The sequence below is a fragment of the Salvelinus fontinalis genome, chromosome 26, assembly GCF_029448725.1.
Source record: "Salvelinus fontinalis isolate EN_2023a chromosome 26, ASM2944872v1, whole genome shotgun sequence".
NCBI lineage: Eukaryota > Metazoa > Chordata > Actinopteri > Salmoniformes > Salmonidae > Salvelinus > Salvelinus fontinalis.
In genome coordinates, this window is record NC_074690.1 from 36,136,849 (window position 1) to 36,164,062 (window position 27,214).

The following is a 27,214-nucleotide window of genomic DNA, read 5'->3' on the forward strand; positions in this document are numbered from 1 at the left end:
AATTATACAAAGTGGGCTGATTCTTGTTCAAGCTAAAGATAACGCTCTAAAACGAGGAATATTTGACACATGACACAGGGCTACATACAGTGCATTCCGAAAGTATTCAGACCCATTCCTTTTTTCCACATTTTAAAATGGATTAAATATTTTCTTTCCCTCATCAATCTACACACCATACTCCATAATCACAAAGCGTAAACAGTTTTTAGAAATTTTTACAAATGCATTAAAAATAAAAAACAGATACCTTATTTACATAAGTATTCAGACCCTTTGCTATGAGACTCTAACTTGAGCTCAGGTGCATCCTGTTTCCATTGATCATCCTTGAGATGTTTCAACGTCTTGATTGGAGTCTACCTGTGGTAAATTCAATTGATTGATCTTGATTTGGAAAGGCACACGCCTGTCTATATAAGGTCCCAGAGTTGACAATGCATGTCAGAGAAAAAAACAACTCATGAGGTCCAAGGAATTGTCCGTAGAGCTCTGAGACAGGATTCTGTCGAGGCACAGATCTGGCGAAGGGTAACAAAAAATGTATGCGGTATTGAAGGTCCCCAAGAACACAGTGGCCTCCATCGTTCTTAAATGGGAGAAGTTTGGAAGCACCAAGACTCTTCCTAGAGCTGGCCGCCCGGCCAAACTGAGACATCGGGAGAGGAGGGCCTTTGTCGGGGAGGTTATGAAGAACCCGAGGGTCACTCTGACAGAGCTCTACAGTTCCTCTGCGGACAAAGGAGAACCTTCCAGAAGGACCACCATCTCTGCAGCACTCCACCAATCAAGCCTTTATGGTAGAGTGGCCAGATGGAAGCCACTCCTCAGTAAAAGGCACATGACAGCCCACTTGGAGTTTGCCAAAAGGCACCCAACAACTCTCAGACCATAAGAAACAAGATTTTCTGGTCTGATGAAACCAAGATTGAACTCTTTGGCCTGAATGCCAAGCATCACATCTGGAAGAGACCTGGCACCATCCCTACGGTGAAGCATGGTGGTGGCAGTATCATGCTCTGGGGATGTTTTTCAGCGGCCGGGACTGGGAGACTAGTCAGGATTGAGGCAAAGATGAATGAAGCAAAGTACAGAGAGGTCCTTGATGAAAACCTGTTCCAGAGCGCCCAGGACTTCAGACTGTGGCAACGACCCTAAGCACACAGCCAAGACAATGCAGGAGTGGCTTCAGGACAAGTCTCTGAATGTCCTTGAGTGGCCCAGCCAGAGCCCAGACTTGAACCTAATCGAACATTTCTGAAGAGACCTGAAAATAGCGGTGCAGCGACGCTCCCCATCCAACCTGACAGAACTTGAGAGGATCTGCAGAGAAGAATGGGAGAAACTCCACAAATACAGGTGTGCCAAGCTTGTAGCGTCATGCCCATGAAGAGTCGAGGCTGTAATCGCTGCCAAACGTGCTTCAACAAAGTACTAAGTAAAGGGTCTGAATACAGTTTTTTAAATGTAAAAAATATATATTTGCACCAAAAAAAAAACGTTTTTTCTTTTTTAATATGGGTGTGTGTAGATTGATGAGGGGAAAAAACGATTTCATCCATTTTAGAATAAGGCTGTAACTTTTTTTTTTTTTTTTTTTAAGTCTAGTGGCCTGAATACTTTCCGAAGGCACTTGTCTCTATGAAGGACGACTACCCAACCACCTTAGCCAGACGGCCTGCATTTCTGTCGTTAAGAAAAGGCTGGATGAGTTGTTTCATTTAGAGAACTAACATCCTCGGGTTTAATTCAGGTTTCAGTAAGCATGAAAATATCAATGTCATTGGAAATAATAAAATCATTGAACAACTAATTATTCAGATATCTTACATTCACTAAACCAATCTTGACATGAATAGCTTGCCGGATGAACAGAGGTATTCAGGGGAGTTAGAGGAACATAAATTAGGTTACTTACATTAACCGCACTACGGGACATAGTATGCTGTCTAGGTTGCTAACTATGACAGGAAGGACTGGAGCACTACCAGACCAAGACAGCAATAATAAGGGAATTAATTTAAAAACAAACACTGACCATAGCTTGAGGGCAATATTCTAAACACCTGGGCTGGCCTGATCCTAGTGAGACAGTTTTCTTCCATTCAGTTAGTCATAGAAATATGTAGCTCATCTTGTAATGTTTAGGCTTACTTTCCTCCTAGCTCTCTAAGGAAAATGTTCGAGTACTGATCCATCACATGTAGCCCCTCCCAGGGCATCTCAGTCTCACAGTATCATCTGATAAACTGTTTTCATCATGAACATGGACACATAAAACGTATCCGTTCCCCAGGGATCACAGGTATCTTTATACAGGTATTTTGATACTAATTGTGCATTTATTCCTTGTCATTATCTTTCTATTGTTTCTCTTTCTGCATTTGTTGGGAAGTGCCCAAGCATTTCACTGTTAGTCGACACCATGTTGTTTACAAGGCATGTGACAATTCCAATTTGGGCCCCACTTTAGGACAGGAAAGACAACACATAAATATCTTAAAATAAATAGCCTAGTTTCCGACATGAAATAGCCTCGAACATGGAATCCCTGTAAGAATTAAAGTAGACAGGGTGGTATTTGGCTTGAATGGGGAAAGCATTGGGAGACATTTCTCGCATAGTTTTGGAACAGTTCACCCGTCAGCTAACGCACACGTCAGATCTCTTTCGGATATAAAAGAGGAGAGGGGGACACCAGAGAACCCAGTAAGTCAGTAGGTAGTTTATATTGCGCATTCCGTGTTTAAACGCGTGGATTGATCAATCTAAATTAGCCTCTATTAGCCTCTAAAATTGTATCAATAATATGTCACTAGACATGAAGATTTTGGCGCTTTCCTTTGTTGTTTTCCTCTATGGGAGTTTAAATTCGGTAAGAAAACATATAGCCTAATTCATTAATTAATTGTCATTCATAGCCTACAAGAATATGCGTGATTGATTGCCAATGCCGAGGGTGGGTGAGTGGTGCTTGATGGCGATTAAGATCCTTACTCCATCCTACAGTCTAATATTTTTTAGAATAAATCACAAATGAAGTCAACATTTCTCTTATAACATGTTTCTGGTATTTTAGGCATCAGCATCTTGTCCCTCCGAATGTTCGTGTCCTCGTGAGGTAGGCCTACCCAGGTGCGCACCAGGAATCAGCATTGTGCCAGACGGCTGTGGATGCTGCAAAGTCTGCGCTCGGCAGCTCAATGAAGACTGCAGCAAGACAGAGCCATGCGACCACATCAAGGGACTGGAGTGCAATCTTGGGGCTGCTTATGGCACAGCTAAAGGCATCTGTCGTGGTATGATAAGTTGTATAGGAAACAATAATTCTGATACCCTGCTGTGGTCATTGATAGTCTATAACTTCTACAAATCTAACTCCTATCGGTTTGGATGTAGAGATATCGTTTTTTAAACTTGTTTATTACACCGTTTTAAATGAGGAATTATGCTTTTGGATTATTTACGGAGCGTTCTCTATAATTAGAATATTACACTTGACTAGGGTTGCAAAGTTAGCAGAATCTTCAGTAATGCCGGTAATTAAAAGGTAATATACTCGAATAACTTATAAAATATATATTCATATATAGCATTCATTTTTATATCTGTGTCCATATTGTCGATGTTTCTAGTGGATAGACCATATGGTTCAAGAGAAAATAGCCTAATTAATGAAAAAAGCATCTACTCAACAATGGCCTTATTTTTTGCTTAACTTTGCAACTATTGACTATTTTCACAACTGCCACAAATTTGGCTCCAAAACTAAGACATTAAAATAAATACAATTGTGTAAAAATAATATTTCATGCTGAAACCCTCATTAATCACCAATGGTATTCACTAAGTTGATGGTTTATATTTAGGAGAATGTTTTACAGCTTTGTCATTATAATTTATATTTTAAAATATAATTTTATATATTATACATGTAATAAGACTACACAGAGGGCCAGAGATAATTACAGACACCTGTGATAATCTGAAGTACCCAAAAAAGGCCACTAGATCTCATCTGATAAAATTCCCCCAAATACTTGAAAGTTAACACAATTCTGGTTATTTCACTGGTAAACTTCGAAGGTTTCCAGTAATATACCCTGCCTTTGTAACCCTGCGCTTGACTCACATAGTTACAGTCTCCCCATCTGCTTCTCCAAACAGCCAAAACAGATGGAAGACCCTGCGAGTACAACAGCAAGATCTACCAGAATGGAGAGAGCTTCCTTTCCAACTGCAAGCACCAGTGTACGTGCATGGATGGTGCCGTGGGGTGTATGCCCCTGTGCCCCCAGCAGGTCTCCCTGACCAAACTGGGCTGTGCCAAACCCAAGCTGGTCAAAGTGCCTGGTCGCTACTGTGAGGAGCTAGTCTGCCCTGAGGAGGGGAACGTGTTGGGCTCAGCCTCAGCAGACAAGGTCAGAAAAGATGCCCGCAAGGATAAACATTCCGAAGATGATCTCACAAACAAGAACGAGCTGGTGTCTGTCGTCAGAGGAGGACTCAAGTCTTTACCTGGTGAGTCAATTGAACTCTGTTTAGTCCAGTGATTCGGTTAGTGGATTTATTGAGCTCCAATAGATGTTCAGCCTCAGTTAACATCCAGACGGAGTTTAAATGGAAAATCAATTTATCAACAATCGATGTGTCATCCAGGGGTTTAGCCATAAATTCGTTGGGGGTAGGCCTGCAGAAATTTGGATGAGCCAAGTAGTATTTTTGTAATAATAATGTATCATTGTTTTGCTTTTGCTCAATCTGATTGGGTGGGCCTGGCTCCCCAGTGGGTGGGCTTGTGTCCACCCAGGCTCACCCATGTCTTCACCCCTGTTAACATCTCACATTAGATTTAAACCAGTAGAGGATGCTGAGGGGAGAACGGCTCACAGTAATGGCTGGAACGGAGTGAATGGAATGGCATCAAACCATGTGTTTGATATATTTGTTTCCATTCAACTTATTCTGTTCAAGCCAATACCACGGGCCTGTCCTCCCCAATTAAGGTGCCACCAACCTCCTGTGATTTAAACTCATGTCCAATTTGCTTGAAGTTTGCACATTGAATAATTGTCTGGCCATCTTTTCCCCACAGCTTTCAGAAGTAAGCCTGAGAGTCGCCTGATGTCCAAGGGGAACAAGAGGTGTGTGACTCAGACCACAGCCTGGTCCCCCTGTGCTAAGTCCTGTGGCACAGGAGTATCCTCCCGGCTCAGCAACAACAACAGCCAGTGCAAGCTGGTGAAGGAGACTCGTCTCTGTGAGTTCCGCCTTGCTTCCAGTCAGCCTACTCCAGCCTCAAGGTACACATCAAATCAAACCGACAATGCCATGCCATCACCTGGGTGACACTGAATCATAAGGACATGTATGTCTAGTCCATCAACATTCTGATCACACATTGTTCTTCTTCTCCTCTCACCAACAGAAGGGTAAGAAGTGCAGTCGTATTGAAAAGGCCAGCCCTCCATTGAAACAGACCTACGCAGATTGCAGCAGTGTGAATAAGTTCCGTCCCAGGTACTGTGATTCCTGTCTGGACGGGCGCTGCTGCACCTCTCAGCAGACCCAGACTATGACGGTCGGCTTCGAGGAAGGAGACACCTTCAGAAAGGATGTCATAGTCAGAGTCCTGTTCATGTGACTTCAACTGTTCCCATAGCAACGAGAGGCAATGTGTTCCCACAGGCTCTCCAATGATATCCACAAGTCCAGAGACTGAGGGGGAGGGAAGGTTGAGGGAATAAAAGTGTGGTAGATGAGAGAGTTAGGATAACTCCATATGTGCACCGTTATGCTGGAGACATTTATTCAGAGGATTTTTTAAAATGAATTGCTTCGTAATATTGGAGCGTTACTGGTTGCTTCGATATGGAGCGTTATGCTATGTTGAAATATTTCACTTCATTGACAATTTATGTTTTGTTTATTCAAACAAGGTATGAGATGCACTAGACTTTTGACTGCATGCCTATGATTTTGTGTATCTATATATAAAAAAAATACATTTAACATGAAAACATTGAAAAGACAGTGTAGCTTCTTTGTGGCATCTACTAAAATGATTCTTTTTTAATATCACAATATTAGTAATATTTATCTATAACATTTTACGTTTTATTAAGATATGAAAGGCTATAATGTAAAAGGATATTTGAGCATTTATTTTGTTCTATGTATGTTATTAATAAAAGATATGTATTTATGGAACCTGATGCTCTGTCGTGAATGAGTAGATATCACAGAATCCTATTGTGGCGCCGGAGGAGATGGCTGCCGTTTTACGGGCTTTTAACCAATTGTGCTGTTGTGCATGTTTTCTCTGCGTTATTTGTAACTTATTTTGTACATAATGTTTCTGCCACCGTCTCTTATGACCGAAAAGAGCTTCAGGATATCAGAACAGAGATTTCTCGCCTCGTACTGGACGAAGATTTTTACTTTAACGAGTCGGGCGCACAGGATTTACTTCAGACACTGGACGAGGCCCAAATCTCTGTCATTCGCATTAAGAAGAGATGGAGATATAAGGGTCATAGGTTGGGGTGCATTGTAAGAATCCGACGGCGAGTGGGTAACCCACCTCTACCATCAGTCCTATTAGCCAACATACAATCACTGGATAATAAACGTGATGAGCTCCGGTCAAGACTATCCTACCAACGGGACATTAAAAACCATAATATCTTATGTTTCACTGAGTCGTGGCTGAACGACGACATAGATAACATACAGCTGGCTGGGTTTTCTGTGCATCGGAAAGATAGAACATCTGCCTCCGGTAAGACAAGGGGTGGCGGTCTGTGTATTTTTCAATAACAGCTGGTGCACAAAATCAAATATTAAGGAAGTTTCGAGGTTTGCTAGCCTGAGGTTTAGTATCTCATGATAAGCTGTAGAGCGCACTATTTACCAAGAGAGTTTTCATCTATATTTTAGCTGTCTATTTACCGCCACAAACCGATGCTGGCACTAAGACCGCACTCAATGAGCTGTATACGGCCATAAGCAAACATGGAAATGTTCATCCAGAGGCGGTGCTCCTAGTGGCCGGGGACTTTAATACAGGAAACTTAAATCCATTTGACCTCATTTCTACCAGCATGTTACATGTGCAACCAGAAAAAAAACTTTATACCGCCTTTACTCCACACACAGAGACGTGTACAAAGCTCTCCCTCGCCCTCCATTTGGCAAATCTGACCATAACTCTATCCTCCTGATTCCTGCTTACAAGCAAAAACTAAAGCAGGAATTACCAGTGACTCGCTCAATACGGAAGTGGTCAGATGACGCAGATGCTAAGCTTCAGGACCGTTTTGCTAGCACAGACTGGAATATGTTCCGGGATTCATCCAATGGCACTGTGGAGTACACCGCATTGGTCACTGGCTTCATCAATAAGTGCATCGATGACGTCGTCCCATAGTGACCGTATGTACCCCAACCAGAAGCCATGGATTACAGGCAACATCCGGACTGAGCTAAAGGGTAGAGTTGCCGCTTTCAAGAAACGGGACTCTAACCCAGACGCTTATAAGAAATCCCGCTATGTCCTCCGACGAACCATCAAACAGGCAAAGCGTCAATAAAGGTCTAAAATTGAATCCTACCACACAGGCTCTGACGCTCATCGGATGTGGCAGAGATTGCAAACTATTATGGATTATAAAGGGAAGCACAGCCGTGAGCTTCCCAGTGACACAAGCCTACCAGACAAGTTAAATTACTTCTATGCTCGCTTTGTGGCAAGTAACACTGAAACATGCATGAGAGCATCAGCTGTTCCAGATGACTGTGTGATCATGCTCTCCGTAGCCGATGTGAGTAACACATTTAAACAGGTCAACATTCACAAGGCCACAGGGCCAGACATATTACCAGGACGTGTACTCCGAGCATGCGCCAACTAACTGGCAAGTGTCTTCACTGACATTTTCAACCTAACCCTGACTGAGTCTGTAATACCAACACGTTTCAAGCAGACCACCATAGTCCCTGTGCCCAAGAACACCAAGGTAACCTGCCTAAATGAATACCGACCTGTAGCACTCACGTCTGTTGTCATGAAGAGCTTTGAAATGCTGGCCATGGCTCACATCAACACCATTATCCCAGAAACCCTAGACCCACTCCAATTTGCATACAGCCCCAACAGATCCAGAGATGATACAATCTCTATTGCATTCCACTCTGCCCTTTCCCACCTGGACAAAAGGAACACCTATATGAGAATGCTATTCATTGACTACAACTCAGCATTCAACACCATAGTTCCCTCAAAGCTCATCACTAAGCTAAGGACCCTGGGATTAAACATCTCTCTCTGCAAGTGGATCATAGACTTCCTAACGGGCCGCCCTCCAGGTGGTAAGGGTAGGTAACAACACATCTGCCACGCTGATCCTCAAAACAGGGGTCCCTCAGGGGTCCGTGCTCAGTCCCCTCCTGTTCACGCATGACTGCATGGCCAAGCACGACTCCAACACAATCATTAAATTTGCCGACGACACAACAGTGGTAGGCCTGCTTACCGACAATGATGAAACGGCCTATAGGGAAGAGGTCAGAGACCTGGCAGTGTGGTGCCAGGATAACAACCTCTACCACAATGTGATCAAGACAAAGGAGATGATCATGGACTACAGGAAAAGGAGGGCCGAGCACACCCCCATTCTCATCGAAAGGGCTGTGGTGGACCAGGTTGAGAGCTTCAAGTTCCCTGGTGTCCACATCACCAACAAACTGTCATGGTCCAAACACACCAAGACAGTTGTGGAGAGGGAACGACAAAGCCTAACCCTCCTCAGGAGACTGAAAAGATTTGGCATGGGCCCTCAGATCCTCAAAAAGTTCTACAGCTGCACCACCGAGAGCATCCTGACTGGTTGCATCACCGCATGGTATGGCAACTGCTCGGCCGCCGACCTCTAGGCACTACAGAGGGTAGTGCATATGGCCCAGTGCATCACTGGGGCCAAGCTTCCTGCCATCCAGTACCTCTATACCAGGCGATGTCAGATAAACATTGCCAAAGACTACAGCCACCCAAGTCATAGACTGTTCTCTCTGCTACTGCATGGCAAGCGGTACCAGAGTGTCAAGTAGGTCCAAAAGGCTTCTACCCTCAGGCCATAAGATTCCTGAACATCTAACCAAATGGCTACACGGACTATTTGCATTGTCCCCCGCACCCCATTTTTACGCTGCTGCTACTCTCTGTTTATTATCTATGCATTGTCACCTTACCTCTACCTACATGTACACATTACCTCAATTACCTCGACTAACCGGTACCCCGCACATTGACTCTGTACCGGTAACCCCTGTATATAGCCTTTCTACTGTTATTTTATTGTTGCTCTTTTATAATATTTTATTTTTCAATTTTTTCATGTATTTATTGTTTTCTTCAGTTTAATTAGTAAATACTTTCTTAACACTTATTTTTTCTTATAACTGCATCGCTGGTTAAGGGCTTGTAAGTAAGCATTTCATTGTAAGGCCTACCTACACCTGTTTTATTCGGCGCATGTGACAAATACAATGTGATTTGATCAAAGTGGTTCAGTATTTGGTACCCCGTTGGACAGTAGCTCTAACTTAGTTCTATTGGCATGGATTTCCCTAGTTTAATCTATCCTCTATCCTTTCCCTAGTTTAATCTAAACTCCATACTTAGGCAAGGGATACCTGCCCTGCTGTGTTTCTGGCTGACCCACTTCTGAGGGGATCTAGATTTGAATGGATGGATCAAATGTGTACATTTCTTTCATTTAGTAGTTTATTGTGTTGGTAAATCACATAGTACCATCTAATCCAGCTCCTACATTACACTCAGTGCCCACAAACATCAAACCCTCATAAAACCTCTTTATACATCCATAACTGACATCAAGTCTATTTTCATAGGGCAGGTGTCTATAAACAGATATGTGGGTCAGAATCCAACTGCTGAGGAGACTGGTAGGCACATAAGACGAGGGACTGCCAAATCTGATGCACTGTGTGTGTGTACAATACCTTCCCTTCTGCTCAACATGTCAGGCATCAGCATGAAAGAATATATTCCAGTAAAAAGATGAGTGTGTGTTTGTGAGTGAGAGATGCATACACCCAAGCATGACTGACAGTATTAAATAAACAAGTTCTGACTTGGACTGGGGGGGGATTAGGGCATTGACGCACACAGAAGTGAAATACGTCCATCTCGTGTCTGAGGAGTACAATGGAGCTTTGTCTGTGAACACTTGAGGGATGCCTGCTTTGTGGAAGAGGTCCACATCTGAGCTTTGCAGAATTCCATACTCCTCCTTGGACAGCCTCCAAGGTCTATTCCAAGTTCACGTCTACTGATCCTAACAGCATATTCATTAGCTAAGAACCGACTCATGAGGTTTTGGTCAATTTCATTTCAATCAATTCAAAAAGAAAACAAATTGGAATTTCATATTTATTTCCTAAATTGAAATGGAACTGACCCCAACCCTGTGAGGCAGAGAACTTGACTGACATTATTAGCCTCTTCCCTATACCTTAGGGTTTAATGAGTTTACATAATATCAACTCACCGCCAGACAAATCCAGGCAGGATTATGACTCAAACCAACACTTAACAGTCCCATAATCATGACATAACCAAACGGTGGCCCAGTACACTGAGTATTCTGTACAACTAATCAATTGCAGTTTTTCTTCTCTTCATGGTCAAGGCAGTCAAAGCGTAAGCATTGACGTGTTTCCTATACTCACCACAAAACCTTCTCTTCTGTGAATGCTGTAAAAGAGAGGTTTGAAACTTCTAAATTACAGCCTCTCCAGTCTCTGGCTGTAATTTAGAAATCCTGGATCTGTGCCTTTAACGATGAATGGCAAAGACGAATAGAATGAAGTCATCATCACACTCTTTGGTCCAACTTATGACTTCCAGCTAATACACCCTAACAAAGAATGTATGGCTATCTAATAGTCAGTGAAAGGCAACACGGTACAACAGTAATTAGTGATTAGGCCCAATGGGAATGACACTGTCCATCTCTGACTGTACACAAGGAGGAACAAATGTTCCTGGATGTCATCACACATGTCAAGTCAAGCTTATGTAACAAAGCAATGAGATGTGCCAAGGTTCCTGTTGGTAGGCCAGTCTAGTTGAGTACAAGTTATTTAGAATGGAGGCCTTTCAATATACCCGAAAAACCTCTACAACTCAATATCCTGGTTCACATTAACACATCAAAAGTGAAAAAGAGGAGGCCAAGAGGGGAAGTAAAGAAGCATCCTGTGGTTCACGTTGCTGCTACGTTTGTTGAATTGTTTTTTTATTGTCTTTTACATACAGTACCAGTCAAAAGTTTGGATACACCTACTTATTCAAGGGTTTTTCTTTATTTTCACTATTTCTACATTGTAAAATAATAGTGAAGACATCAAAACTACGAAATAACACATATGGAATCATGTAGTAACTAAAAAAGTGTTCATATATTTTAGATTTTAGATTCTTCAAAGTAGCCACCCTTTGCCTTGATGACAGCTTTTCACACTCTTGGCATTCTCTCAACCAGCTTCACCTGGAATGCTTTTCCAACAGTCTTGAAGGAGTTCCCACATATGCTGAGCACTTGTTAGCTGCTTTTCCTTCAATCTGCAGTCCAACTCATCCCAAACCATTTCAATTGGGTTGAGGTCGGGTGATTGTGGAGGCCAGGTCATCTGATGCAGCACTCTGACGCAATCATTCTCCTTCTTGGTCAAATAGCCCTTACACAGCCTGGATGTATGTTGGGTCATTGTTCTGTTAAAAAAAATGATAGTCCCACTAACCGCAAACCAGATGGGATGGCGTATCGCTGCAGAATGCTGTGGTAGCCATGCTGGTTAAGTGTGCCTTGAATTCTAAATAAATCACAGTGTCACCAGCAAAGCACCCCAACAACATCCCACCTCCTCCTCCATGCTTCACCGTCGGAACCACACATGCAGAGATCATCCGTTCACCTACTCTGTGTCTCACAAAGACACAGCGGTTGGAACCAAAAATCTAAAATTTGGACTCAGACCAAAGGACAGATTTCCACCGGTCTAATGTCCATTGCTCGTGTTTCTTGGCACAAGCAAGTCACTTCTTATTGGTGTCCTTTAGTAGTAGTTTCTTTGCAGCAATTCGACCATGAAGGCCTGATACATGCAGTCTCCTCCGAACAGTTGATGTTGCGATGTGTCTGTTACTTGAACTCTGAAGCATTTATTTGGGCTGCAATCTGAGGTGCAGTTAACTCAAATGAACTTATCCTCTGCAGCAGAGGTAACTCTGGGTCTTTCTTCCCTGTGGCGGTTCTCATGAAAGCCAGTTTCATCATAGCGTTTGGTTTTTGCGACTGCATTTGAAGAAACTTTCAAAGTCTTGACGTTTTCCGTATTGACTGACCTTCATGTCTTAAAGTAATGATGGACAGTAGTTTCTCTTTGCTTATATGAGTTGTTCTTGCCATAATATGGACTTGGCCTTTTACCAAAACGGGCTCTTCTGTATACCACCCCTACTTTGGCACACCACAACTGATTGGCTCAAACGAATTAAGGAAAGAAATTCCACAAAAGACCTGTTAATTGAAATGCATTCCAGGTGACTACCTCATGAAGCTGGTCGAGAGAATTCCAAGAGTGTGCAAAGCGGTCATTAAGGCAAAGGATAGCTACTTTAAAGAATCTCAAATATAAAATCTATTTTGATTTGTTTAACACTTTTTTTGGTTTACTACATGATTCCATATGCATTATTTCATAATTGTGATGTCTTCACTATTATTCTACAATGTAGAAAATAGTAAATGTAATGAAAAACCCTTGAATGAGTAGGTGTGTCCAAACTTTTGACTGGTACTATAACCAAGACTGTTGGTTCTATATTGGATATCTGGAGATCCTGTAATGAAACCAGGCCTGACAACTGTACCTTGTTTTCAGATGTTGGCAATACGTCAGATTGCATAACGTTAGGAGGAGAAGAAACAAAGTGTTGACAGACTACTCCTGAGCAAAACCCTGGACACAGTGAGATTCCAAAAACAGGCCATGAAACTGGCTCTCAGAGGCTCCCACATCCTGCACAGCACGAAGAGTGATATACAAACTTAAGACTCGAGAAAAACACATTGGCTGTGGCAGTTCTGTAATTTGATTCTATGATGAAAACGGTCTGTACAATATGCCATTATAAACTTTATTGAAATTCTATTTAGAAATGGACAAAAAAGTATTAGCTGATCTATATAAACATTTACATGGACTTCTTTATCGGACATAAAATGCATATGTGCCGAATTCATTGCTTCTCCAAAACACATTATTCTTAAATAATGCTCATATATTGTACATGATTGAACCAACAATACATACCGCAAACACACATACCGGAGTAATCATCATTTAAAAAAGTAGGATGATTCAAAACTAGACGGTGTCTGTGGTAGTCCCTCGTCAAACATGGTGGCGTAAGAGTTCTTGAGGAAGTCGACGTAGTTCTGAATGCTCTGTTTGTGGCTTTTTGACTGGTCCAGGCTGAGCTGCAGGTCCTTTAGACGCACCTCAAACTGCTTCTCAGCCTGCAGAGCAAACACAACCAATCTCTTTATTGTCCAAATTTGGACATTTGTAGTGCAGTCAAGGTAAAAACAACAATCTGATAAAATATGCTCATACACATAGGACAATAAGGCTTCACGGTCAAACAACAGTTACTACTATCAACACAACATGATTTCATTCACCAAGGAATCAATCCATTGACCTGACAAATGTACAGTATGTACTACTATGCTTTAAAATAGAAAACTGGTCTGATTCATTGTGTATTGTATGGCATCAAAAAGTAATGTACTGTGTTCTCATTAGCTTTGAGGGATATGGGGGAAAATGTCACATGGTTTGCAGTAGGCTATCTACACACAATACCCTATAATGACAAAGTGAAGGCATGTTTTTAGAGATTTTAGCAAATGTATTCAAAATTAAATCTCATTTATATAAGTACACACCCCTGAGTCAATACTTGTAATTCTTCAAGCTCTGTCAAATTGGTTGTTGATCATTGCTAGAGAACCATTTTCACGTCTTGCCATAGATTTTCAAGTAGATTTAAGTAAAAACTGTAACTCGGGCACTCAGGAACATTCACTGTCTTCTTGGTAAGCAACTCCTTTATAGATTTGGCCTTGGTATGCAACTCCAGTGTAGATTTGGCCTTGTGTTTTAGGTTATTGTCCTGCTGAAATGTGAATTCACCTCCCAGTGTCTGGTGGAAAGCCGACTGAAACAGGTTTTTGTCTGTGCTTAGCTCTATTCCGTTTCTTTTTATCCTGAAAAACTCACAAGCCCTTAATGATTACAATAACATGATGCAGCCACCACTATGCTTCAAAATATGGAGAGTGGTACTCAGTAATGTATTGGATTTGCCCCAAACATAACACTTTGTGTTCAGGACAAAACGTGTATTGCTTTGCCACAATTTTTCAGTATTACTTTAATGCCTTGTTGCAAACAGGATGCATGTTTTGGAATATTTTTATTATGTACATGCTTCCTTCTTTGCACCCTGTCAATTAGCTTAGCATTGTGGAGTAACTGCAATGTTGTTGATCCATCCTCAGTTTTCCCCTATCACAACCATTAAACTCAAAATGTTGCATCATGGGGAAAATCACTGAGCGGTTTCCTTCCTCTTTGGCAACTGAATTAGGAAGGAAGCCTGTATCTTTGTAGTGACTGGGTGTATTGATACACCATCCAAAATGGAATTAATAACTTCACCATGCTCAAAGGGATATTCAATATCTGCTTTTATTTTTTGTACCAATCTACCAATAGGTACCCTTATTTGCGAGGCATTGGAAAACCTCCCTGGTCTTTGGTTGAATCTGTGTTTGAAATTCACAGCTCGACTGAGGGACCTTACAGATAATTGTATGTGTGCGGTACAGAGATGATGTTGTCATTCAAAAATTAAATAAAACTATTATTACACAGAGTCCATGCAACTTATTATCGGACTTGTAAAGCCCATTTCTACTCCTTAAATTATTTAGGCTTGCCATAAAAAAGAGGTTCAATACTTACTCAAGACATTTCAGCTTTGCATTTTTTATTAAATTTGTAAAAATGTCGAAACACATAATTCCACTGACAATATGGGGTATTGTGTGTAGGCCAGTCACACACAAAAAAAAAACGTAATACATTTTAAATTTGTCTGTAAAGCAACACAATGTGGAAAAAGTCAAGGGATGTGAATTCTTTCTGAAGGCACTGTATGTGATTGTGTCTGGTACTTACTGACTGCTTGCTTTGTTTCATATGTTTCAGCTCATTCTCTCTTCTGCTCTTCTCAGCCTCCAGCTCCAGGATTCTGGTCTGAAGGGAACTTTCTCTGGAGACGGCTTTGTCTTTTACTTTGGAAACCTTGGCATGAGACAAATAAAGATTATGAGATGTGTCAAAAAGAAAACCACACAATCGACAGAAACTTATCCCCTAAAAAACACCATCTTCAAATCGCCTTCTGTGCCTTTCCATTCCCTTCGGTGAACACTGGTTCCACTTAATATGAACCTTTATTCTGAGCATTTGAATTTGCTTCTATATACACATACAACAGATTTGAATAAAATCATATGCTGAGTGTATGAGCATTAAATACTGTCCACATCCACACATTAAATATCCTATCCAGGAGCTATCACACAGTACCTAGGGGTTAAAGCGAAAAAGAATCCCATGACTGAAACTTAGGCCGATCTCAGATCCATTGTCTGGGGCCAGGTTAACCTGCATAATGAACATCATGCTTTTAAGGAAATAGGATCATTTTGTACATGTTTTAAACTTCAAGTTTGACCAATTCCAGTCCTTTTCAATCTAAAACCTAAAAAATAAATAAAATAATTACGAGGAAAATCCATCGCAGTGACGGAGAACTTTAACCCCTGAGTACCTGTTGCCTGACATCGGCCACTGCTGCCTCCAGTTGTCTGTTGAGAGCCTGGCAGTCTGCTGAGCGCTGTTCTAGCTGCCTGCTGCTGTAGTGTAGCGCCTCCTCCTGCCCTGCCAGCCTACGGATCAGCTCCTGGTTCTCCCCATGAAGCTCCTCCATCTGCCTGGAATACATCATCGGCAATACACAAGGAACACATTCACAACACATTCGTAACCCATACCCAGTCACAAGCAGTACATTAACATTTCAGAATTCACCCAGGGCAGGCTTAAAAACGTATTTAAAAAAAACAATACATCTTCAATGTCACTAATGTACTTTGACATGAGAAATACAGAGGAATCTAGTTTGGAAAACAAAAAGCAAAACGGAAGAATGTATTAATTCTTTCAAAAGAAGAAAAAGTAACAATTTTACTTTTGAAGAGCATCCAATTTTTGCCGTAGCTGTGAGTTGGCCTCGTGGATAGACTCTTTCATGTCCACCGACGACCTCATCTTCTCCCCTTGTCTCTCCACCTGGACGCACAATAATCATGCCTTGTGGTTAGGCAACATTTTTTAGTTGGACTATGACTCAATGATATCATAGATGCTGAATGTATGTTCAGTTGAATAGTCTTGACTAATGGGGACTTGAATGAGGGTTCAAACATATACAGTACAACACCACAAAGAGTTGCACCATGCAATTACTGAAATTACATTGGCTTATCAAGTCACCAACACAGCACACAACACTGTGCACCGGTGATATGAGCAACATTCAAGCAAGCATTGATTGAACAGTGATGAAACATCCATAGAAACACATTTTAAAACAGTTTAAAGGTGACCATCACAGCTTTACAAACACACAAACTACAAAAGGGGCACATAGGGCTTTTGACCTAACTTTATTTTACTGCAATCCAAGTACATCCAATCACAAACCTCAACACCAACTCAAAGCAGGACCGAGGGATGCACTATAATAACATTGAGATATAATTATAACAGTATAATGGGAAACCATACATAGGGTTTGACTGACATCTGGTGGTAGATACTGTACTCCACCACCTCAGTGCTTACTTGCCCATCTACAAATTACATTTCGTCTTACGGCTATACGCACACCTTAACCTGCAGTTGTCTAATGGCCTCTGCCTTGTCTGCACATCTCTTCTCTGAGCGCCTCAGGTTGTCCTGGCACTCCGCCAGACTCTGCTCCGCGGTGCTCAGTAACTCGGGGTACTCTTCCAGTTCCCTCACGCGCCCCTCCAGCTCCAGCCTCACCTGGGGTCCCGGGGGAGGGGCGTGCAGGCCGGCAAGGCAGGGGAGCAGAGAAATGTTAATGACTGATTGGCTGCACCTCTCTGAGTAGCTTTCACCGACAGGACCCTGACTGGTAACTGAAGCATAGGTAATGTATGCAGAAGCAGGGCTTGGCCATTCACCACTGATGTGTTTTTTTCTCTCAGAGTGAATCTTTTGAAGTCTTTCAACAAAATGAGGTTTAATCAGAAGCAGCAGTTAAGTTCCAGTCCTGTTAAACTGACGTGTCGATAGTTGAACCATAGTTAGGATGCAGACTAGGGAACCCCAGTGATCACTGAATTCTAAATGACAGCATACGTTGGTTTTTACAACGAGGAAAAATGTGAAGCTGTGCACTTTGAAATGGTTAACAGCACAGGCAAAGCCTTTAGGAAGCAATGTGTGGGTACTAGAAAGACCAGAAACAACTACAAATGTTAGTAAACAAATATCAAAACACAGAGGATATATCATTCATTTTAATTTTACTGAACCAAGTAGTGTTTGTGTCTCAAACTATTTCAAGCAATTTGATATTCTATTCTGTTGAGTGAGCCCTCTCTTGCTTTAATTTTGAAGGTCGGTGTCCAGTATGAAGAAAGTTAGGGGTAGTTTTGCGAGCCAATGCTAGCTAGCTTTAGCACAATGACTGGAAGTCTATGGTTATCTACTAGCATGCCAGCTCATTGCCAAAATCCAGAATTATCCCTTTAAGACAATGCTGCTACTACTACTCTCGGTTTATCATATATGCATAGTCACTTTAACTATACATTTATGTACATACTACCTCAATTGGGCTGACCAACCAGTGCCCCCGCACATTGGCTAACCGGGATATCTGCATTGTGTCCCGCCACCCACCACCCCCTCTTTTACGCTACTGCTACTCTCCGATAAAGATATGCATAGTCACTTTAACCATATCTACATGTACATACTACCTCAATCAACCCGACTAACCGGTGCCTAGCTACTGTTATAGCCTCGCTACTATATATAGCCTCGCTACTGTTATTTTGCACTGTCTTTTAACTGTTGTTTTTATTTCTTTACTTACCTATTGTTCACCTAATACCTTTTTTTCACTGTTGGTTAGAGCCTGTAAGTAAGCATTTCACTGTAAGGTCTACACCTGTTGTATTCGGGGCGCACGTGACAAAGAAACTTTGATTTGAATGTCGCAAACAGAAGACTTTACCTTCTTCACTTCCGCATCTCTTCCTTCTCTGATGTTCTCTGCTTCCCTCAGAAAACCCTCCAACTTTATTCTCAGATCCTCCACCTCCATTTGAAGCTCTGCCACCTGAGAGATGTGAGATGTGAGGCAATACGAGGTGAATAAAACAGACAGCTGCTGCCTTACCTTTTAGTCTCTCAATACATTCGTATAGGATTGAGTAAGTATGGGAACTTGGAAGTGTGGTGGGGTGCGGGATCCCTGCCTGACTCTGATACTGTTCTGCTTGGTCTTTCCTCTCCTGTGAGACGGTGCTCTCCTCTTTCAGCGCTGCTTTAGAATGGACCAGCTGCAGCTCCAACTCAACGATGGACGCCTGGAACCGGAGATAAATACACAAATAGAATCCTGAACATGGTGGGAACAAACCACATATTAATAATCATACATACACTCCCCCTCCATATATGTCTGGACAGTGAAGCTAACATTTTAAAATGTGGCTCTGGGCTCTAGCATTTTAGATCAGGTGACATTTTATTTGAGGGTATATTCATACAAATCTGTTTTACTGTTTGGATATGGAAGCACTTTATGTATCTAGTCCCCCCATTTGAAGAAGTCATAAGTATTTGGACAAATTTCCTTAAAGTGTTTTAAAGTGATGAAAAGTGTAGTATTTAGTCCGGCATTCCTGCCACACAATGACTATGTCAAGCTTGTGAGACTGTTGTAGTTGTGTTTAGATCATGTTTTGCCTAATAGGAACTGCATAATGAGTAATTATTTCTAAGTGAGTAGGTAAGATGTTTCTGAACGCATGTAAATTAATCCTGATAATGCCATGATTAGGAAAAATCAGGAATGAATCATGAATAATGATGAGTGAGAAGGTTACAGAGGGTAAAACAGAACATGCTAACCGCTCATCATTACCAATAACAGGGAAGGTTAGCATTTTCAGAAGGTATGCTATTTCTACCACTGTAAGCCTTCCTACTCATGATTATTCACGATTCATTCATGATTATCCATGATCATAGTAGCATGCACATTCATGTAGAAGTGTTCAGAAACATCTTCTATTCTTACTTTCACCATTCCGTTCCTTTTGGGTAAAATATAACCCGAAACACAACCAAAACAAACTGCAAATGCATCCAACGAGTTTGTAGTCACAAGCTTGATGTAGTCATTGAGTGCAAGGAATATGGGACCAAATACCAAACTTTTTACTACATTAATACACTATATGTGAATTTGTCCAAAATACTTATGACTTCTTCAAATGGGTGGACTAGACATATAAAGTGTTTTCATTTCTAAACGGTAAAACATGCATGGAAAAACCCTCAAATAAAAAAGGTGAGATTCTGTACTGTCCAAAATTCTGGAGTATAGAGCCAAATGTAAAATGTTAACGTCACTGTCCAAATACCTATAGAGGGGAGTGTATAAACATATCATCCTGTTTTAAGGTGGGAAGAAGTTTTACATGTTAGAATAAACAGAAAAGGTACACAAATTAAAAAGCAGTAGAGCTAGGTTTGTTATCTAAGCAATTAGATGTAATAGTTTACAACATTTGTTTATAGATGTGGTAGTTTAGATAATTTGGGGCTAATCTATGGCTCAAGGTGAAGTAAATCAATAGTTTTTGGTTGGTGCATACACAACTTAAAGGTCTATATTGGTGTTTAATTGTCCTACCTTAAGGGTTGCGTTCTCAAGGCCAATGTCTCCGTTTTCAGCGTTGAGTTTTTCCACTTTTAGCAGTAAGACCTCATTTGCAGCAGTGAATTCCTCCCTCTCCTTCTGTAGCTTTGCAGTAATGTCTGCTATTTGGCTGTAATGACACATCAATAAGCAATTGCCACTTGCCCACTTCTACTTTCTGTGAGGAGAAAATCTGAAAAGCTTTAAACATTAAAAGAACAACATTTATTGCCTCAAAGACCTGGATTAACAATATGCCAGACTTTATGTGTCCAGGTCAAAATGAGAAATGACCTACCCTTTCAGTAGTCCTATCTGTGCATCAAGCAGAATTCTGGCATTTGTCTTCTGCTCCTGTTGTCTCCTCCATGTGTCCCTCTCTGAACAAGCCTCCGCCAGCTGAACATCCTACATGTCATCATGCCACGTAACATAAATCAGTTTACTGTCACTGGCAAGGAACAACGGAATACCTGGGTCGCGTTCAGTAGGGAACACCGTAGCAAAAGTAGAAAAGCCTTCCATCTTAATTTTAAGTATGGAACCGTTAGACAAAAATACAATGAGTGTACAAAACATTAGGAACTCAACTCGGCTCTTTCTATGACATAGACTGCCCAGGTGAATGCTATGATAACTTAATGTCACCTGTTAAATTCACTTCAAATCAGTGTAGATGAAGGGGAGGACAGGTTAAAGAAGGAGTTTTAAGCCTTGAGACAATCAAGACATGGGTTGTGTATGTGTGCCAATCAGAGGGTGAATGGGCAAGACAAACAATTTCAGTGACTTTGAATGGGGTATGGTAGCAGTTGCCAGACAATAAAATGCAAATTAATTACTTAAAAATCATACAATGTGATTTTCTGGATTTTTGTTTTAGATTCCGTCTCTCACAGTTGAAGTGTACCTATGATAAAAAAAATGACAGACCTCTACATGCTTTGTAAGTAGGAAAACCTGCAAAATCAACAGTGTATCAAATACTTGTTATCCCCACTGTATCTAGAAGAACAAGTCCAAGACAACTAACTCTCTACTCTGTAGGGAATACTCTTGGAAAATTCAGTCAAGATGTTTCAGAACTCCTATAATACAACAACAATACAACTGTGACATCACACCAAATTGCTTGCGTAACCGTGGCGAGAGCAGGGCTAATCACATCCACATACTATATTCCTGCCCAGTCCTCAATCATTTCTGGACCGAAGTATATAAAGTACTGAATGATACGCTTGAACACTCACGTTCTCTAAATCCAGAACACATGTTCCTAGAGAGAACCTCTCATACACTGGTCCTCCAATATGATAAGTACCTTTTCAGAATTCTGAGAATAACAGCACTTAAACAGATTACTAGAAACTGGCTTAAACCCCTGGCACCACAAATAAGCAATTGGAAAGAAAAAAATAATGAAATCTATAGTATGTTAAATGATAACCCATAGAATAAGAAACCAAATGACTATTTGAGATACGATGGGAAGAAGTGTAAAAAACTGACATTATATTGTCAAATATTTATAGGCCCTAACAGGAGATAAAATGTACATGTTTTAAACAGACGGGTGTGGGTGGACACGTGTGTGTGTGTGTGTGTGTGTGTGTGTGCCGGTGGATGTGTGTGACAATGGGTGCATGTATGCGACTGTAGAAATGCAAATGTGTGTATATTATTTTATGAAATGCTGATTGTTGGCCTGTTTAGGTTAATTATTTCCTTTTCAGGTTGGGGGGGGGGGGGGGGGGTAAATGTGTATATCCTTGTTGGGATTCTATTGTGATCTAAAACCAATAAATAAAAAGTATTACAAAAATACAGTTTAAAAAGCTGTGGTATTATTGGAAAAGTTAATGTAGTTTCTCCTGGTTTCAAAACATGTTCTCCAGCCTGAACAAAACAGTGGTGAAGAGAAAATGATGACCACCAAACTGACTCCCAACATTACCCATACATACCTTCTCCCTCAGCTGAGTGTAACATTTATCCACAGCAGCTTCGAACCTCTCGGCCCTCTGTTTTTGGGCACGGGTGGCCTTCTTCAGGCCCTCTTTCTCCTGTTCTGCCTTCTCAGACACACTGGAGATCTCCCCCCTCAAACCATCTATCTCCAGCTTCTGCTCAGTCAGCTGCCTCTCCAAACCCTGGGAGAAAGAAAGACAGGGAACAAACACTGACTGTTTAATCTTTCAACATATCTAAATACTTATCTCTAGCCTGGTGAAAACAAACAGGATTTCACTCATGGACGACGTCCGTCTTGAATGGGTTGTAGAAGACTATTGCCCACTATTCTTTGTGAAACAGAAATGTATACTTTTTGTTGTCTTTCTTCCCAACTGTCCCAGACATCACACACACAGGCTGGAAGCATAATACTGACTGCAAACGACGTCCTTTACTTTACCTGTGTCTTATTTTACAGACAGAATGGTTAAGGCTTAGAAATACACCTTTCCCAACTCGGACAACATAGTGATTGATTGACTGACTAATAGACTGATGCCTGAACTTGTGTGTTACCCGGAGCTGCACGGTGAGATGGTTGTTGTCGGCCTCTTTGCTGTGTAGCTGGCTCTGCAGGTGAGCACGTGTGGTCTCCACAGACTTGGTGGCATGGACCGCATTCTCTGTGTTCTCCTGTGGAGCATCAAAGCAGAAAGAGATGTGAGGGCACGGCTTTCGTACAGTATGATTTGTACCTTTGTCAATGTGTTTTATCATGTACAAAATGTAGTCACATCCAAAATGATTGGCACGCTTGATAAAAATGAGCAAAAAACACAGTATAAAATAAATACAAATACTGAGATACTATATATTGTAGGCTCAAATAACATTTTTTTATTATATTATTTTACATTAATACAATTGCTTGCAAGGATAAGGGTGGTTGGCCTTTTTCTATAATGTCTTATGATATTGAAGAACACATTGGGAGGGATCTTAGACCAACCATTCCTTCATATAGAATCTTTCCAGTTCCTCGATATCCTTCGGTCTGAGCATATGAACTGCTTTCAATTCAAACCACAGGTTTTCAATGAAAATGGCCATTGCAAAATGTTGATTTTGTGGTAAATTAACTATTTCTTTGTGGATTTTGACGTGTGCTTGGGGTCATATTGTCTTGCTGTAAGATCCACTTGCGGCCAAGTTTCAGCCTCCTGGCAGAGGCAAACAGGTTTTTGGCTAAAATGACCTACTACTTCGTAGAGTTCATGATGCCGTTGACAAAGGCCCCAGAACCATTGGAAGCAAAACAGCACCATAACATCAAAGATCCACCACCATATTTTACAGAAGGTATGAGGTTATTTTCTGCATATGCATCCTTCTTAGAGGCCAAACGCACCCCCGGTGTGCGAGTCCAAAGAGCTTTATTTTCGTCTGACCATAACACTGGTTCCAATCCAAGTGCCAATGACATTTAGCAAACTCCAGGCATTTACATTTGCTGGTTTCTCTCAATGAAGGCTCTTTTTATGGCAACCCTTCCAGACTATTGGCATGGAGGTGGTGTCTAAATGTAGATTTGGAGACTTTGTGACTCCACAATGCGTTCTGTAATTCTCCAACACTGGCCCTTGGACTTCTTTTGCCTCCCGAACCATCTTCCCCACTGTGCGTGGGGACAACATGCACTTGGGTCCTCTAGAAGGCAAGTTTACCACTGTTCCAGTGGTTTTAAACTTCTTCATTGTTGCCCTTAATAGTGATATATTTGTTTTTTCAGTAATGTTTTTGTACCTATTGCCTGATTTATGAAAGTCAACAATAATTTTTCTCTTTTCATTTGTGAGTGCTTTGCCTTTCCCCTTGGTGATGGATGACAAATGGATTTTACATGCGTGTTACCTCATTTTTATACCCCAGTGAAACAGGAAACCATGAAAGGCCACAATACAGTTCCTTAAACTGAGATTGACTTAAAAAGTAGAACGTTAATGCATATGATAATTATTTATTTTTTGTATTGTATTGCAATTGTATAAAATAATATAATTTCCCAATTTTTTGGAGCATAAAATATAGCTCGGTATTTGTATTATTTATTTTATACAGTAATTTTTGCTAATCTTTATCAAGGGTGCCAATAATTTCAGATGTGACTGTATTTCATGTGAAATTAAAGCCCAAAGCTTACCATTTCTTTCTTCCGCAAACCCATCAGTTCGTCCACCATTTTTTCTTTATCATTCAAATTTCTTTTCAAATGCTGGTGGAAACAAAAGAACAAAAACATTTGATCTTACTCACAGTACAACTGTAAAATGACAAATGCGTATAGTGAACAGGAGCAGATGCTTTTCTATCCCAAGTGTCTTACAAAGTTAGCAAACAAGTTCAGTACATGTGGCCCATGCAGGGTTGAATCAAATCCCCAACCTTAATCTAGCTAGCACCATGTTTCAACCCATTGGGCCATCTAAACTACTGCACTGAATTACCTTACCTTCTAGGTGGCAGGTAGCCTAGCAGTTAAGAGCGTTGGGCCAGTTACCAAAAGGTTGCTGGTTTGAATCCCCGAGCCGACTAGGGGAAAAATCTGTCCTTGAGCAAGGCACTTAACTCTAATTGCTCCTGTAAAATCGCTCTGGATAAGAGTGTCTGCTAAATGACTAAAATGTAAAATGTAGAACATGTTGGCAGACCATATAAAATCTTCAGCCTTGGCACCGCTATGTCAATTTGTCAGTGTTTAAATACAGGTCTGGAGTGTATGAAGTTCTCTTTTTTTTTTACCCAAATGAGGAGAAATGTACCAGATTATCACACTCAGCCTGCGTAAGCTTCTTTAGTAAGAGATCAATGTGTTTGTCTGTCTCCATTCGAGATGCCTAATAAAAAGGAGACAAAAAGAGGTAGTCAAATCATGTTATTTCAAGCAACAGTTAAAAAGACAAAGTTGCAGTTGACTTTAGTCCACAAGTACAGTTTAATGCATGATGTTGCAGTTATAATGCATTGTAAAACTTGTCATAAGCATGACCCCCTTATAAATTGCCACCTGACAGTCCTCCAAAGTAGTAGTCATTAGTCATCAGATTATAACTGGTTGATAAGACCAACCTCTGCATCCTGCAGGTCTTTGAGTTGCTGTCGAACAGACTTGTTAATCCGTTTAAAAACCTCCAACTTCTCCAGTAGAAGGCCTCTCTGCCTTGACATCCGCCGGTTATCAGAGGCAGAGTGTCTTGAGTCCTTTATAATAGAAGGATGAATTCAATTCTGCTTTTTAACAATTGTTAACGAATTGAACTTTTTGATATCATGTTGTGCATCTCAAAATAAAGACAGTTACACTGTAAGCACATCAATTACAAAGGACTTCACATACGGCAAAATCATCCTCCAGGGTCTCCTTGAACGACATGAGCTGTACAGCTGCAGAGTTGGCCGCTGCTTCTGCATCCATCAATGTTTTCATCAGGGGACTTTTGCCGCCGGTGGCTCCATAGTCTCCATAACTAAGTATAACGACAAAAGAGAGAGGATTAGAAAACAGGTGGCTCCACACTGAAAGCTGTTTGTGGGCTAGTGTGTGTGTGTATCTCATGGACCTCACCAGTTACTCTCCATCTCTGGGGTTTTTGTGTAGACACTGCTGCGTATCCTGCTCCCTCTCCCAGGCTCTGAGAAGCCGTCTAGATCATCATCTAGAGAGTCCTGGAAGGGATCCTCAGAAGACATGGCTCTGGTGGATCAGAGGACTGGCTATATGGTTAGGCTTACATGACTACTTTTCCATGCCTGCTTTCCTATAATAATCCTATTCTCATTTTCTAATAAAATACACTAGACAACTGTAATGACAAGGAAATTATGAAAAATATTGGTGAATAGACAGCATACGATAACATAGACACAGACAACATCAGTGTACAATATAATGCACGTATAGCTACAGTAGAATTTTATTTAACTAACCGGTCCAAGACAACACTGAACTGTTCCATTTGTCTCACTCAATGACTAGCTATTTCCTCTAATATTATGTATTGTCAGGCTACAAACAGTGCGTGTTCTTTTTACCATTACCTTCTAGCTGAGCTGATCCATTCTGACCTTCACTTCAGAGTTAATTAGCAACACAACCTTTGGTATCTACAGTATGCTAGCAAGCTGAACAGAACAAGTTCAAGTTAGCTACTGTACCTAGCTAATTTGGCCAGGTAGGTTGAATTGCGAAGTTGGAAAGCAAATTCAAACCCAAGACACATATCCTATGATCAAGAAGTATCTAGCTAAATTGGTATGGTGAGATTTCGAATTAAATTTGTTTGTTTTTTACCTTCATTCACTACCGTGTCTTTTGTTTTGTGCTACTGCTATTCAACAGCTGATGCTCTCTGTAGAAAACGGTTGTCACTAGTTACCCCAGCCACAGAGTGGCTAAATCGTAAAAATGTATGAAAATAAAAATGAGCTTTTTGGTCTTCATTTAAAGTTAGGGTTAGGCATACAGTTAGCAGTGCGGTTAAGGTTAGGTTTAAAATCTGATTTTAATAAGATACATTGTAGAAATAGGCGGAGTTTATGACTTTCTGTTTGTGGTAATTAGTGACGACCGTAAGAAACGAATGGCGTTCGTTGCATCCATTGGTTAATTTGAGTCCCGCCTACTTGTTCTGTGATTCGTGATTGGCTAAGACATTTGACGTGTGGACGTAACGTAAACAAACCCAAGTAGACTAGAGCGTGATTGTTGTTAGTAAACCAAATGAACGTTGGAGGTTGATTTAACCCATCCACATAGATTTTCTGTGTTAAAATATTTCGAGTCAAACCGAATGAAAGCTGCACGGGATTCAAATGCTAGTACCAAAGACAGTTTGAGTAGTCTGTGCTAGTACAGTGAAGTCAAGTGGCATCCACGTTTGGAGGGGACCATTGAGGACTCATGTTTGTATAGGTGCCGTTATAGGGTCCAATAACAGCATGGGCAGCGCCATTGAGGCTATCTCCATTTTGAAGTAGTCAATTTTCTTCACGATTGGCTGAACCCTCCTGATG

The 27,214-nt window shown here is 41.1% G+C and overlaps 1 protein-coding gene and 1 pseudogene across 5 annotated transcripts; one reads left to right on the forward strand and one right to left on the reverse strand.

Annotated features, from left to right (window-relative positions):
* Positions 1–2,459: 2,459 nt before the first annotated feature.
* Positions 2,460–6,153, forward strand: LOC129824202 (CCN family member 1-like; annotated as a pseudogene).
* Positions 6,154–13,157: 7,004 nt separating this feature from the next.
* Positions 13,158–26,762, reverse strand: LOC129824203 (outer dense fiber protein 2-like). Of its 5 annotated transcripts, none has more exons than XM_055883661.1 (17): positions 26,493–26,762; positions 25,767–25,895; positions 25,539–25,668; positions 25,271–25,402; positions 24,964–25,038; positions 24,345–24,416; positions 22,721–22,837; positions 22,156–22,341; positions 20,490–20,599; positions 20,186–20,321; positions 18,741–18,851; positions 18,497–18,601; positions 17,116–17,274; positions 16,415–16,515; positions 15,995–16,157; positions 15,337–15,462; positions 13,158–13,607 (listed from the first exon to the last, which is right to left on the reverse strand). In XM_055883661.1, exons 2-17 carry the CDS (start codon positions 25,889–25,891, stop codon positions 13,428–13,430), a joined length of 2,028 nt encoding a protein of 675 aa, XP_055739636.1. In that variant the 5' UTR covers positions 25,892–25,895; positions 26,493–26,762; the 3' UTR covers positions 13,158–13,427. The 5 variants fall into 5 exon arrangements, with proteins under 5 accessions (XP_055739636.1, XP_055739637.1, XP_055739638.1 ...); XM_055883662.1 differs by having other exon boundaries at positions 25,767–25,911; XM_055883663.1 differs by having other exon boundaries at positions 25,767–25,915.
* Positions 26,763–27,214: the final 452 nt, after the last annotated feature.

Excerpts from the sequence above, each read along its gene's own strand:
- LOC129824203 (XM_055883661.1), bottom strand. The coding sequence starts at position 25,891 with ATGTCTTCTGAGGATCCCTTCCAGGACTCTCTAGATGATGATCTAGAC. Across the intron at positions 18,852-20,185 it reads TTGAGAACGCAACCCTTAAG|GCGTCCATCGTTGAGTTGGA; the intron begins GTAGGACAATTA and ends CTCCGGTTCCAG. Across the intron at positions 13,608-15,336 it reads TGAAACAAAGCAAGCAGTCA|GCTGAGAAGCAGTTTGAGGT; the intron begins GTAAGTACCAGA and ends TTTGCTCTGCAG.